The following is a 16,489-nucleotide window of genomic DNA, read 5'->3' on the forward strand; positions in this document are numbered from 1 at the left end:
GCTGCAGTCTGAGGATCTGCTTTTTCAATGTCACCTAGGAACAGTATTGTGATTCAAAGATTGTCTTCACAGCAGCTGCTATGCAGCAGGAGTTCATACGTGATTCCTTCTGTCCCTGTTGTTCTCTCCTCTCTGGTCATAGGACTAGATGATGTAGCGCTTGATGGAAGTGTGTATGTGACCTGTGATTGACCGACTGAGGTAGGGGATGAGGGAGGGCTTCACCAGTTGCATCAGAATGCCACAGGTTTGGAGGAAAAAATGAATTTCACATCCACCCTTCTTGCTCTGGGACATAATACTGACATTGTAATAAATTGTCATGAGACACTTACGAGAAATCATATCTAATCCCATATTTCTCTTGGAGCTATGAGAATTAAACATATTTAGCAAACAAACATGACCTTTGTTTTAACCCTCTAATGGTCCAAGACCAGAGAATAATATTATTCAACTGAGATAGGATATCAGGGTGCAGAGCTATATGGGAGAAAACAGAGAGATAATCTGTCCAGAAACACCCTTTACCTTCATAATATTGTTAATAACTGGTAGAAATTTAAAAAGGAGTGGGAGAACATGGTGTGGTGATATTTTAATCTTGGTGTAAATATTGAGTGCCCATTTAAGATGTTGAAATACCACAGGAATACAAAGTCACGCTACAAGAAACTCCATCGCTTGGCAAGGCAGTGTTTATTATACTGGAGCGTGTGTAGGAAAAATTCAGGTCTATTGCAAGCATGTAAGAATCAGAAACCTTATCAGAATCAGTCTTACTGGATATCATCAGTATAAGAGTATGTACAGGCGAATACTTTATCCTATAAACATGTCCGTCATTGTTTTAACAGATATGACATAACAACTGATGCACTTTTATTAAATGGTCTATATTTGGTCAAAAAAGGGAGAATTTGACATTCACACCTGTTATTCCATGCTAGTTTTTGGATAAACTAATGTAGTTATAATAATATTCATCTGCACATTATGGAGGAAAAAATATTGCATTAGCGCAATTTGGAATTTGCAAGTAGATCCAATTTTAAATTGAAATATAGCTTTAATGTGTGAATTATGCACAAATGTAATGTACACCGAAAAAAAGTTCACGCTGAACAATTCAGTCATTACAGAATTGGAAATTTCTGCACAGATTTTTTGGATATTCACAGTAGGTTAGTTTATTTATTTATTTATTTATTTATTTATTTTTATTTGTACATTCATCAGGATCTTCAATAAGAAAAACCTGCAAGTACTACCCTCTAGCTGAAGATTTCCAGGAGGGCAAATATTAATATTCTTCCCTTCAAAGAGGAAAACGACAGGATGATTACTAATCGCCCTTCAAGCGTGACAGTATGTGTAATATTAATGTAAATTCTGATGGTGCAATCCAAACCAAATAACTGGCCAATGAATCGAAAGGGTGCAAAAAGTGCCAGGAAGTTAGCAATGTGTTTCTAAGTGTCTGTGTAATAGTTAGCCTTGCTATTTGCCAAATGGCTGAGTAATTGGAGAAGTGTATTTGCATACGGTTCCTGTTAGGTTTCACAGATGTTACAAGAGGTCAAATAGTGTATAATTATAAATAATGAAAAATAAATGTTAAATTTTTGTGCCAAGAATACGACAAGAATTCGCATTCTTGGGGGGGGGGCACTTCTGAAATATAATAGCAGATGATGTAAAATCGATTGAGACTGATTACTTTCTTGATCGTATTTTTTTTTCTAAATACCTTTGAATGAGATGCTAGAAGTAAATAGATTAGGTCACGTTAATGCTTGTTTTTCTGAGCCGTTTGAGCCCCACGTTCTGTTCGTGAAGCGTGATCTCTGTTTTCAAGTGCTGTAGCGGTCCAGAGATCCAGTCTCTGGTCTTCTTGATAATGGTGGTTTTGGGTTCAATTCAACCAAAATATGACACCGTCCACGTTAGGTGTGGAAGCTATTCGTGTTCTGGGCCACATGGCAAGTAACTAATCTAATGCGTACCATTTTGCAAGCCTGCATCCACAAAAGTGATGTATGGAATTCTGCAGTGAAGCCACATTTCATATAAATATAAACCTGCATTTATTAGCCCTACCCCAAATGAGAAACAGTCCAGAGTGTGGACTCAAGTGCTGGGACCAAGCAAACATTGTGCACTCGAAATACAAATTACACGAAGAGACAAATGACGGAATTGCACATTTTGTGTGGTTTGAAAGAAAGAGCTGGATAACAGCAAGTGCAGCTTGCAGTTTACCATCCTTGTAATTTAGAAGAGACACTGCATTGACTTAAAGAAATAGCAATCACAAATAGTGCTCAACCATAATGGTAATGCTGAGTTATTCATAGGTAGCAGAGTATATTACTATTCAAAGTGACTATATTACACCCACATTTCATTTTTAACTCTTAGTTATTCCTATTCTATTCTCCATTTTTGTCAAGCAGTACACTGGAAATATTTGCAGGTAGGAACTTGCAAGTAGGAAGTTGTGAGAGGGATATTGAATTGAAAAGATTTACCGCAGGCATTATACGATTGATCTGACGAGTGAGTTGAGATGTTTGTTTGGATTTGTAGCTTTACTGCACTATACCCCATTTGCATAAGGTTGCAAATATCACAACTTGCGTGTCACTTGTCATGCTGAGGCTTTTTTGATTGCCGCTGTCGCTGAAATCACGTGCGAACACAGGTTGATCGCTGTGGTATTAAGTAGCAGCACTTCCTCTGAGGTTATCCACATCTAATGCTGTTATTTAGTGTTTTGTCATGATGATTAGTGTTCACTGAATAGCTAAACAACCAGCATGTGAGGTGATGGAGTGCTGATTAATTTGATGCTCTCCTCTTAATTTGAGTGAGAGCTGGGTTTTTGCTGACGCTGGTCTGTCTATCTGTCTGTACATTGCAACTGATTCATGTGTGGCTACAGTGAGAAGGTCAGGGTAAGTACAGAGTTATTTCCACACCGTTGCTCTTTTGAGTGGATATCTGCTGCAAGACTGCTCACCAGTCACGCTGTCACGTCATTTATAATGTATTCAGCTCCGGCCAGACCGCTTGTCAGATACATATATATCAGAGTTGTGTAGAAATTAGTGTAGATTTGAGCAACGGAGTGACGTTTGAGCTGTTGTTATAACTGGTTTATGAGTAATTCGAGGACAGCTGATGAATCAGCTTCAGTTGTTTGGCAATAGCTTATTAAAAAAAAAAAAACAATTTGGACAATTCATCCACATATTTAAATGTCACATGCATATGAAAGACCCCAATTTACCTTCATATACATATATGCATACTAATTTACACGCAACCCAATTTCATGTAATTTATAGAGGTGTCAAGCATTCAGTGGACTACAGTTATGCAAGATCAGAGGAAAGTGGGAGAAATTAATTTCAGTGTAGCTGAAATGATGTAGACGTGTCTAGACAGTGATGGATGTGTGTTCTGTTTTCTATAAAGCTGTTTGAGGTCACATTCAAGAGGAAAACTAAACCATTTTACAGCCTCATAAAACTGGTAATTATGTGAACTTCATTTACAGCTAAGTATCCTTTATTTCAGTTCTCTATAGGGCTTATTTAGCTAAAGTGAGAATTACGTACATTTTCATGTTTTTATAATTGCATGTGAACCAGGTTTCCTTTCTGAACAACACAAGGAATCCTATTTTCATATAAACAAAATGCTGAAAGAAATTAATCAACCTGCAATGATTAAAACTGATGCGATATGAAATTATCCAGGTCAGAACTTTGTGCCTTTTGTAGACGAACGCACCTATTTACTCAATTGAGCCGACAAACATCCACATCTACTATTGTTAAGTAAGAGAATCATGTTATTTACATTACTCTGCTTATACTACTGTATAATTGCTGTAATTATTGATGAAATTGATCTTGATAATGTAAGGAGTAACACAACAACAGATCAGTTATATGAAAATAATCCATGACGGGGTGGTGTGATATGGCGGATGAAGTATAGTTACTGCTACCACCCTGAAATGGATTATTTTGCTATAAACGCATGGTCTGGAGTGTGTTATTCCGCTCATACCACAGTGATTTGGCAATCATTACAATGTTTAATTTATCAGTGATCGACATGTTTCACATTTGAATGGTTTATAGTTGGATTTAATGTTATGGAATGTCCTGAAGCACCATGACTGTTACAAAGCAGTGATATTGGAGACTCCTTCTGTAAATGTCTCCTCAGAAAAAAAAAAAATTCACCATAAAACAGTTATACGTTTTTCTTTGCTGCACGTTTAACATTGTTCAAATGTTATGCTCAGATCTACACACTATTTAACTAGACACTGATATGCTAAACATGAAAATGATGATTTATGATCACATTTGACTGTACACAGGTTGGATGACTAGGGGCCATTGTTTTCTTAGGCCATTAAAATATTTTAACTTGTTGGGTTCATTATTGTGCAAGAAAAGCGTGCAGGGAGTCTCTTGCCGTGTTTGTGTGTGATTTACAGAGTTGTGACCTACCACTAAGACTCGCCACAGCTCTTTCTCTCCTTTCATCCACTCACGACCCTCCCTGCAGTTTGCTTGAATAGCTTCCTCTGTGCGAGTAGAAGGCAGTTGTGTTTTAATTTTATGCTGCCGTGCTTCTCTTTTTAACAGCTTTGCTAAAAGCCTTCTTCTAATCTATTTTGTAATGTTAGAGGTCCTGATTATTATTATTATTTTTTTTTCACCATCAGCTCGGAATTTATGCACCACACCTCCACCCACTTAACACGTATTTCAGTGGCACTGATCTCTATTTTCAGATGGTGGCCACATTGCATAATTAAACAGATAATCAGCATCAAATACTCAAACGTCTGTTTTGTAATTGTATGAAGTCTCCTTCCACATTAGTGTGACATGATCACGTGTTTACATTGGCCAGATGAGCAAGATGACCTGTCTTCGTAATGATTAACATGAAATAACCAACTTCTGCAAGACACTGAGATGGTATAAAAGTGAAGACACTTGGGTGTGTAAGGGTACATGCACACTGCCCTCTGGGTTTACCACATAGACGCATGTCTGTCTACAACAAGGATTACAAACAAATCTTTTCATTGCCCAGATGGATGAAGTGGTAAACAGCAGATTTTTTAACTCGCCAAGAGCACGCACATCTTTGGAAACCTTTGACCAGGCAACATTTATTTTTATTTTTTTTATCTTTGCAATCATGTAGCGTTATTGGCATCATGCTAAACTTGTACTTATTATGATTTTATCATCCCTCCACAAAGATATTACACTGCCACTATATCTGGTGATGTTTGTTATATTACCAGACTCTCCAACTTTAACATCAGAGTACAGTAGTACATAGCACTTACCTAGTAAGTTATCGTTCAAAAAATATGGCAATAGACGAGTGGTTTTATTCAGAATAAAATAAGAGATGAGCCAATCAACAGTGTGAATCTGTGCATGTGATTTTGAACTCTCTGATATTAACTATTGGAGCACATTAACACATGGAAGCCCTGTCCCCTTCCCCCAAATGCACATGCTCTTGAATGAACTCGCGTGGCATGCTCACTATCTGTATCGATAATAGAGAATGCTTTGAGTTCATTAATATGAAGCGAAATCTATCAGTATATTTTGGACTTCACTCCTAGTGGTCAGTGGTCAAACGATTCTGACCTTAAACGATAGTCCTACGAAGTGTAAATTTAACACTTTGCAAATAATCTTAATGTATAATTATAATATAATATAATTAAAAGTGGTTCAATACGTTGTTTGTCAACAGTAAATATTATAATACTCTTGCCTACACTCCTTAAATATGAAAAGGTTGAGATGCTTGTTTTTCTGTCTTTACTGTCTTTAAGGCTTTATTGGTTCTGGACCAATGAAATCATTTATGGTGATATTTTAAAATGTGGTGGCTTAGTGGTTAGAACGTTCGCCTCACTCCTTCAGAGTTGGGGGTTCGACCCCCTGCCGCTGTTCTGTGTGTGCGGAGTTTGCATGTTCTCCCCGTGCTGTGGGGGTTTCCTCCGGTACTCCGGTTTCCTCCCCCAGTTCAAAGACATGTATGGTAGGCTGATAGGCGTGTCTAAAGTGTCCGTAGTGTATGAATGTGTATGTGATTATGCCCTGCAATGGATTGGCACCCTGTTCAGGGTGTACCCCGCCTTGTGCCCCATGCTCCCTGGGATTGGCTTCAGGTTCCTCGCAACCCTATAGGATAAGCAGTATAGAAAATGGATGGGTGGATATTTTAAAACGTCATAATCATGATCGTGGGAAAATTAGTATCACACAAGCCTAGGTCATACATTAATAGCCTGAGATAATGATATAAAGAAAATTTCAAGTCTGACATTTTGGGGAAGAACAGTCTGTGTGCACTATTATTTGCAGTCGGGCATCAGCACTTTTCCTTCTAGTTTGTGATTGGTCAGCGCTATGCGGCTGCCTTTTCTAGACCATGCTTGCCTATTGCCATTCCACAATCCCTTCTGCATTTTTATGTGACTAAATATACATTCATTGTGAATAAATATCAGATAGTGAATTTGTATTCAGTGTACTATGCCCCCTAACACAGCGCTGTGGTTTTTCCCTGTGGTTTTTACTTTTTGGCTGTATGTGCGAGCCCAGTGTAGCTGCAGTGAATCAAGTATCAAGTTAGAGCTTTATACTGAATGTGAAAAATGAAAAGGTCAAGATGCATCACCAGCAACATCAAATAATATTTCTTTATGTAGCACTTTCTTTTTGAGTTCGAAACCTCAAAGTGCATTACATACAGTAGGTCCAACTGTGAATTTTTTTCAGAAATCATTATCCTAATTTCTGTTGTTCTCTAGATCACGGTGCAAAATGACACAAAATGCCAAATTAAGGCAATCAGCACTTTTGTAAAACTTTTTTTTTTTTTTTTTTTTTTTTTTTTTTTTTTTTTTTTTTTTAAAATTGAAGGTAGATATTTTTTTTAACCTCCAAAATCAGCTGCTTCATGCAACAGTCCTGAACTTCAGAAATGTCAAGAAAATTGTTTTATCTTGTTCAAAAAGGATATTTTCTATAATTTTGGTCATCTACATACTTTTTTCCCAAGTGTCTTTTTATTTTTTATTTTTTATTTATTTTTTTTTTACTCGTGATATTCCAAAACATGGGCTTTTTAATATTCATGATACATTGCAAAAGTCAAAATCTAAATAAACGAACATGGACATGTTTTTAAATAGTGTATTAATGAAAGGGTTAACAAATGCATCAGTGAAGCACAACTGTACTGAGAAACATGCTTTCTGGAAAACCAAAACACATCCTCATATCTCAAAATATGTGACTGCTCACATGTGCTTCATTTATTAATCATATGGACGTGTTCTCCACTGCTGTTATTTACCATAGAAAGAAATCATTCACATGCTCACTGCTGCATTACTTTCTGACTTACATTTGCCATCCTGAATTAATTTCTCTAATACTTGCAAGTACTTCCACTTTCGTTACTTTTCTTTTTTTTTTCTTTTTTTTTTATGTTCATTTAATTACAGTTGCTTAGCATACTTTTACTTAGCATGCGACAGTTGCTTAGCATACACAAGGTTTTCATAGATATGTTTTAGCCATGGAATGTAAATGTTTCGCCAAGCCACAATTGACAACCAAGACAAGTCCATGTGCATGGTGTTCAAGCCCTCCATAGCAAACAGCTGATGCAGTCTAACTCCATTTAGACTTGATTCTGTGTCTAGTATTATCCTGCTGATTTCTGGCTACAGCTACACTTTCCATATAGTCTGCACTTCCAGTAATCCCCACTGAATCCTGTCTGGAACCCTGCTAACTGCAGCTTTTCGTGGGCTCCTCCCATTCTCTGGCCAGACTTCTTCACAAGGATGCCCATTAGTGGGGATGATGCCCTCAGTGATGTGTGCTACAGTCATCTATGTGAGACCAGAATGTTACTGAAGATGGCTTTTTAACCACTGATTTTCATAGTCTGCGTCTCAGGCTGCTGTCTCAGGATTTCTCAGTATTTTAACATTATATTTTTTTGCAGATGTTGAACTTGACAGGCAGGGTGAAGATAAATAGCTATTGAATATAATGCGAGGTCTTGGGATGATCTGGACTGAGAGGCGTATGGATTTGGCAGAACAGATTTTTTGTGTAGGGTTGCTGCCTTTAATATGAACTGTATTCTGTATGCATACCAACCTGTATATAATAGGATTATGTGGTCCTTTGAATGGTTTCACCCAGCATGAACACGTAAGTGCTAGAAAAATAAATATATATATTCAACGATGAAACCTATACCATGCAAAAATAAAACCCCGAACAACCTGCGTGTAGGTTGCATTGATTTGAACACTGATTTGTGTGGAAGTGTTTATCTCCTCTGCAATGTACAGAATTTGGCCTCGGAACCCGAGTATAAGCAACTGTTGCTGATAGATTCCTTTGGCTGAAGAGCTACTTGTTGTTTTAGCTGACAGCACATCACACGTAAAGTATTAATGAAGAGTTTAGAGTGTGGTGACGGAATGTATATGATGGTAAATAGCTATGGAGAGATTTGCTGGATTAGTCTCGTAATCCAAGTACACAGAGGAGATATTTGTAATTGTTTACTGAAGATTTACTACTTTGACTACTTTTCCCCCTTCCTCAGCTACAGTTTCAGTGGATAACATGGAACTATAATGAACATGGCAATGAATGAGTTTGTCATAAAGAGAACTGCTCTAACCCTAGAGTAGTTGGGTATATACTGTAACCGTGGTACTTTTAACTCTGTATAACTAACATGGTGAGAATTATCTGAATAACCTCTTGTGAGTGCACATTCTTCCAGAGAACTTTACCAAAGTCACAAATTGACCATACAGCATAATATTTAAAATATAAATACCACTATCCTGTCACCATCGGTCTTGCCAAGATCCTGTTGTCTCAGCACTGTTTCCAGTGGCAGTGAGAATAATAATGAGTCTTTATTGGTCACATATACAGTAGAGTAGAGTGAAATTGTTTTCTTCGCATGCCCCAGCATGTCAGGAAGTTGGGGTCGGAGCGCAGGGTCAGCCATGATACAGCGCCCCTGGAGCAGAGAGGGTTAAGGGCCTTGCTCAAGGGCCCAACAGTGGCAGCTTGAACCCCCGACCTTCTGATCAGTAACCCAGAGCCTTAACCACCAAGCCACCACTGCCTCCACCAAAAGTCACCAAGAATCACCATTGGAATGCAAAGCCATACACTGAAGAAATTTAGATTTGAGGTCAAAATATGACTGTGACAGGAGAATTTCAGCTTCCATTTACTGATATTTACATTTAGATGTGTTAGAACATGGCACCTTTTCTCAACCCACCCTTTTTTCAAGTGATCAAAAATATTGGAACATGCGACTGACGGATGTTTCTTGCTGCCCAGGTGTGTCCTGCTAAATTGACGGTTTAACGAATAAATAGCTCTGAATGTCTACTTTTGCTGTTAAAAAGGATTAACCAATATATACAGGTGCATCTAAAAAAAAAAAGAATATGGAAAAGTTCATTTTAGATTCATTACACATAAAGAGAAATATTTCAGCCATTTTTTTGTTTTAATATTGATGATCACGGCTTACAGCGCATGGAAATAAAAAAAACTTTTCCATGATATTTAAATATTTTTAGATGAAGCTGTAGACCAAAGAGCTGTCCTTTGGAATACAAGAAATACACAACAGAAATGGTAAAATAGAAGAATTTGCCTTGTTTTTCCAGTATTTTCAGAGGGGACTGTATGTCATAATGTCACCCACCTTTGGACTGCTAGAAGAAAAAAAAAACAAGAAAACTGAGCGACAGTTCTGTGGGTGGAAACGGCTTGTTGATGATTGAGATCAAAGGGAAATGGCCAGATTGGTTCGAGATCCCAGGAAGGATATAGCAGCTCAAATAAGCACTCTTTACAACTGTGATGAGCAGAAAAGTATCACCACATTGGGTTCCACTCCTGTCAGCCAAGAACAGAAATCTGAGGCTATCATGGGCACAGACTTATTTATTTTTTTATTTATTTTTAAATATCACAAAAGCCTGCCATCTTAACAGGGGTGTGTAAAAGTTTTATATCCAATATTGTGTGTGCATGTGTGTATGGACATCGTTCTAAAGTACTGTATATACTATCCTGTGCCATCACAACTGTAATTACCAGTCAGTTTAGTATTGTACTGTAGCATTGCAGAACATAGAAAGAACATAGGAATTATATCTATAATCATATAATTGTAGTTTTTCTAGTTAGAAGTCATGCACATGCTCTGTGTGTGCGTCAGCCACACGTATAGGGTTTAAAAGGCCACACTGATTAACATGCAAGCGTATTAAACATGGTGCAGTTGCAAAATATGTTTACCTCATTTGGTTTAAAGTGGGCTGTTTGTCATGGGAATACAATAAAGTTCATCCCCATTTACATCGTAATTTTCTTTTCAAAAATTGTCCACATTCCAGGAGATATCCACAGTAATCACTGTGGGTTTTTATTTTTTATTTTTTTATACACATTACAGCCCATGTACACCAGCATGCTTGGTTTAAAAAAAGAAAAAGAGGTGGTTGCATAAAAGAAATGGCACCTGGTACCCCACTGTAAAATATGCTGGTGGATTGCTAATGTTTCTAAAAAATGATCAGTAAGACTGATTGGTAAAACTGACTGGAGGGTAATCTTGGCAAGGCATTCTGATTGGTCAGACAATTTCTCCTGTGCATGTAATACCTTCATGTGTCTTTGACTGGGTAACAAAACAGATATACATAGTCACTTGGTAAATCTGTAATACTGTTTCAAGGAGGTAACTATACATCAGTCATCATAGTTAGCTGGCTAGCTTGCTGCTAACAAAAGACGAACATGGAGGCGTCTGTGTTTTTCTTCCTACTTGGTAGCTCAACCGCATGGAGGTTGAAATGATGATGTAATGCTGAGTTCCCACTTCCAAGGTAATACAAATGCAGCATTCATGACAGACGGGCCACTTCTCACTGCATAGGATGCCGAGCATTTCATTAATCTCATCTGGAAGGTTGGTGCCATCATAGGACTCAGTCTCAACTTATTGAATTCTGTAACAGAAGAGAGCATGGTAGTAGTTTTGAAGAACATTCTGAACAATTCTGCCTATCCACTGCATGGTGTGATATCCAGGAGTATCTTTAGTCAAGGATTCATTCCACCAAGGTCCTCAAAGAAGGTCTGTGGGGGTTCCTTTCTAACCACTGCTATCAGTTTCAACAGTGCCTTCTCTCAACATGCCATCCTTACCAGAATGGTTAATAAGACACTCTTCCATTAGGAATGCACAAGTAATGCAATATAGTGCAGAAACACAATATTGACAAACATGTGGCATGTGAGGGATTGGATTTAATGCGGAGGAATCTCCACGTGTGTGTGAAATTAAGCAGCCAGCAAAGTGTGTGCCATTTATTTATTTATTTATTTATTTATTTATTTATTTATTTAATAATAAAGCAAATATACAATTAACATCACAACAATCCTGTACATGCTGCAAGAAAAATCATTTTTGCTTTAGTCACACTGACTAAACTCAGTGTTTTCGAAGACTTTCACCTTCAAAAATCATTTCATACCTTTTTAAATTAAATGAAACCTTTAAGCATGCACAGGAGTTAAAGCACACCTGCAAGTTTCAGTTTATTTCCATTCTCTCTACTGTTCAACTAAGTGCTCTTTAAAAACAGTTTACCTGTAGAAAGAAGAATATAGAATATCCCCAAGATTAATAACGCTCTGTTAAAGCTCAATGTGTTGGCCAGTGCCTCCATCAATTTAAAGAGTCAAGATTTGTCAAATTTTTGGCAAGTCTCTAATGGTTAAATGTACACAAAGGTTAGCGTGCTCATTAGAGTCAGAATTGGCAAGGATTGTGCTGACATCCGTTTATGGTCACTGCATTCAGCTTCATCCCCATCACCAGTAATAATGACTACTGTATTATTATTATTATTATTATGTATATTTTTACTGCAATTCTTGTTAGTTTTTTTGAGTATGCAGTGATTCTCTGCTGGGTGCTTAACTTTTCAGACAGAGGTGGGGGTGGACTGAAAGGGTGTATGACCAACAAGAGGCCAAGCATTCCCGACCGGTTTTCCAAACAGGTTTCCTCAGCTATGTCAGTAAACTTGTACTGACATCATGGCTTAAACAATTGTTTGATCATGTTCTACAGATTTTTTTTCCCATGTTGTTTGTACAAGTCAGAAATGAAAAACTATCACACCTTTTTAAACGGTCATGTGTATGTGCATGAGCGTGTGTACTGTATGTGCTGTGTGCACTCGCTATTTGTGTTTATTAAAGTGTCATTTTTGCTGAGTGAATTTGTGTGTGCACTCGCATGTCTGCACTTGCTGAAAGACAAAAACAAAGCCTGACAAACTGTAAACAATCAGATGGAACTTTCACATCAAAAACGCGCCGCTGAGATTCATTTCAACAGGAATCATTAGCTGGATTTTTGTGATGTCCACAAGGAGATTTGTGCTGTGGAATAACAGGCAAAAAAACAAAAGAACTAAATTTAGGTCTGGACAGCTTCTTATACTATAGCATAATAAAATGGACAGAGTGGAGTTTTACAGTGAATACAGCTGCAGTCTCATTTCAAATGGCATGGATGAACTGTGCTTGCCTCATGGCTGTGGATTTGATATTTATTTTCAAGAAATAGGATCTGTAATATCTGTGCCTGCGTCTCGTCCAAAAGTTGCTGTCCTCTTCCTCTCTGCCATGACCTGCCCTTACATGGTGGGAAATATACTCCCTTATACACGCGTGCACGCACACACATTCTCTCTCTCTCTCTCTCTCTCTCTCTCATTTGTAATAAGACAGTGCGATTTGAATCAGAAAGTTCCTCTTAGCCTGGATGTCTCTTGACTGTGTCTAGAGATCTTGTTTTTTTTTTGTTGTATTTTTTTTTTGTTTTTTTCAAGAAAGCCCCTGTGACAGGAAGCAACTAGAAGCAAGACGGGACGTCTTGTAAATCATATCTGCGCCTCAAAGAACCTATGTGGATTAGTACGAGATTAGGATGTACAACATACATTTACAGGGGTTTGTAAATGAGACATCTGTTATTCAAACACTAATCTTTTTTGTAAGGAACTCATGTTGAATAGCGCACATGACATTCTCGATTCATTAGTTCTTAACCCCCGCTCGCTAGCAGCTGGAGCCCTGTTTGCGTTAGTAGTAAGGCACACATCAGCCTCTTCCTAATCTCTCAGCATGTCTGCCTTCACAGTTAAGGTTTCTTCCCTTCCGTGTGGGTTCCTGTCGTTTAATGCTCATTTTATCTTGTTAAACAGGCTTATAATCAACTGTGCTCACCAAGAGTGGAAATAGTCTGGAAAAACAGTGTGTAGAAAAGCAGTGTGAGACAGAGCTCCTCAGGCAGTGCCGAGCGAATATATTCTATGTGTTTACCAGTCATTTCTCTCAGTATCGATCCTTTAGAAAGTGCAATGAGAATAAAAACTTTATTGTTCATATCAACATGACCGTCTGATCCAGCAGCAGTACTTATCACTTTTTTTTTTTTTTTTAACAAAACTCTTCTAAAGTTGTACATAATTTGTATTTATTACTTCACACTCATTATTTTAATTAAAATAGGGGTGGTGTGATAGGGCTTGACACAAAGCAGACTAGTACATACTCAACACATGACTTTGTGTGTGCTTGCAGAAGCTACAGTATGTCTGTCTGGCTTATGTAGATTTGGAGGATTAAATGCAACATTTAACATTTACAGTTAATGTAAACGTGGCTTGTGTAAACACAAAATCCATCTTCGTGTTTGTAAAAAATATTAATTTGTAAAATAAATGAATGAAACTGAAGAAGAGATTGTGAGTTTATGTCTAGACCCTGTTTGTTTGTGTTTGGGAACCGCTGACGTAAACACTGATGTGGATATAATATACAGTCCTCCACTAATATTGGCACCCTTGGCAAATATGAGCACAGGTTTATCCAGAAAAATTATCTTTGTTAAATATAGGTGTGCAATAATTACTTCCTGTTTCACAGGTGTGTAAATATGAGGCATGTAGGCCAAATTCCCTTAGTCATTCATAAAAATGGACAAGACCGAGGAATATAGCTGTGATGTGTGGCAAAAAGAACTTCAAATGGGATCGGGTTCTATGGTCAGATGAAAGCAAAACAGAGCTTTTTGGTAATAACACCAGAGGTGGTTTTGGAGCACACAGAGAGGTAGCCATATGGAAAAGTACCTCATGCCCACGGTTAAATATGGAGGTGGATCTTTAATGTTTTGGGGCTGTTTTTCTGCCAGAGGACCTGGACATTTTGTTGGGATACATGGCATCATGGACTCTATCAAATATCAACAGATATTAAATGAAAACCTGACTGCCTCTGCCAGAAAGATTCAAATGGGCCGTGGTTGGATCTTCCAGCAGGACAGTGATCCAAAACATCATCAACATCAACACAGAAATGGTTTACTGACCACAAAATCAAGGTCCTGCCATGGCCATCCCAGTCCCCTGACCTGAACCCCATAGAAAACCTTTGGGGTGAACTGAAGAGGAGAGTCCACCAGCGTGGACCTCGAAATGTGAAGGATCTGGATAGATTCTGTATGGAGGAACGGTTTCGGATCCCTCGCCATGTATTGTCCAACCTCATCAGGTATTATAGGAGAACACTCAGAGCTGTTATCTTGGCAAAGAGAGCACAAAGTATTGACTAAAAAGGTGACAATAATTGTTGTACACCTATATTTCACAAAGATATTTTTAGAAACCTGTGTTGTTAGCAATTGTTTATCCATAAGAGCAGAACATTTCTGTGAATTATTTGAATTAAAGATGAAAATTTTAAACAATAAAGACAATTTTTCACAGCTTTTTTTTGCTCATATTTACCAAGGGTGCCAATATTAGCGGAGGGCACTGTATCTGTATATAATAATATATATTATTATATGAGCTTGTGTTGCCTCCTTAGGAAACTGTCCAAATGGAAGTGAGGGTTACTTGTAGGGTTGCTATTCTGTGTTTCCTACAGAGCAATAGGTTCAGCTTGTGAGATATGATTCAGCTGTAATGCACCTCTCTAAAGTCTCATCTGTCTAGTTAGCATAGCGTGCTAAGCTCCTGTTGATGCATGTCTATGCAGTGAAATACCTTAGGGAGACAGGAAATGACCTCATCAGTGGTTGTTGCTGAATAAGCTTCTGTCATGTACTTAGCTGACATGGGATCTTTGTCATTTTATCATTTATTGTTGATCCTTGTGTGTCTAGTGTTACCACTTTTGAGGGAACTGTCAGGCTAACATCTGTCGCAAATTCTCTGTTCACCAACATTTCTACTTGTCTTGTCATAATTTTTAGCTTCCCTTTCTGCAAACCCATTCTTTCGGGGGGGGGTGTGTGTGTGGTTGTCTGTTTGTGCTGTCTTTTAATTGTCATTGGCTCGATAAGATTTATTGGCAGCGAGCAATTATCGGCTTTGTGAAAGTAGCAGAGCCTCAGGCAGTATAAAGTTAACCCCTGACTGGGGAATGGTTTTTATGGCTGTATGATGTCAGATTTGTGGCTTGTTATGAGCACCTCCAGTGAATGTCACTCACAATGATCAAATCTATATGACAGGAGGGAGTTTTTCTTGCTTCCACTGCTGTTGTGAGTTCGCACGTTTTTGAGCAGTCACTGCGTCTGGGTGAGCAGGGTGTCCAGCTGACACTGGGTCATATGAGTACTTAAATGCCTGTCATTTTGTATCATACAGTAGTTTCTATATTTCCTGCTTCCATGCATGCTTCCATGGCCTAAAAACCATTTCCCTTCCTATTTCCATTTATACTCTTCTCCTTCCCTACCTACCTTTTTATAATGCTGCATTTGACTAAAATGAAAGGCTCTGAAGGTGGGGTGCACGTACCACACTAAATTCACACGTGCAGCATTTAGCCTGCGTGAATCTAACTGAGCCGAAGACCGGTGGTGCAGTGTTCAAACACAAATGCTGTATGTTCTGAGAGGAAGAGAAATGTCATTTCCGTATACAGGTCTCAAAATGACTGACACCTAAAATGATTTATATTAGGTATTAATCGTTTACATGCTGGTTGTAGTAAGTAAAATAAACTGCCAGAAAAAAACACTAGTGTTTGCATTAAAAAAAAAAAAAAAACTGCTTTATTTAATGTCTAGAATAATTTTTTTAATACTAATGCTAATAAATTTTTTAATGCTAAAGCTTTCATCTTTACTTTAAACAGCGTATAAAAATACATCACTGACATAATTTATTATAATATCCAGTTATCATCATATAGCCCAATCTTAATACAGTGATATCATTAAAAAAATTATTTATTTATTTTATATACTTTATTTATTA

The 16,489-nt window shown here is 37.8% G+C and overlaps 1 protein-coding gene across 20 annotated transcripts in view; it reads left to right on the forward strand.

Moving 5' to 3' along the window:
- plekha5 (pleckstrin homology domain containing, family A member 5) overlaps window positions 1-16,489 on the forward strand; it is a 99,254-nt gene that overhangs the window by 9,450 nt on the left and 73,315 nt on the right. Inside the window, exon 4 of one of the 20 annotated variants that reach the window (XM_053688476.1) lies at window positions 12,135-12,894. The exons of the other annotated variants lie outside the window; for them this stretch is intronic. Coding sequence (XP_053544451.1) covers window positions 12,135-12,360 — 226 coding nt within the window. The 3' untranslated portion in view covers window positions 12,361-12,894. Of the gene's footprint in view, window positions 1-12,134; window positions 12,895-16,489 lie in introns of those variants that run through there. 20 annotated transcript variants of the gene reach the window in all.

Source organism: Ictalurus punctatus, chromosome 19 (assembly GCF_001660625.3).
Source record: "Ictalurus punctatus breed USDA103 chromosome 19, Coco_2.0, whole genome shotgun sequence".
Taxonomy (NCBI): domain Eukaryota; kingdom Metazoa; phylum Chordata; class Actinopteri; order Siluriformes; family Ictaluridae; genus Ictalurus; species Ictalurus punctatus.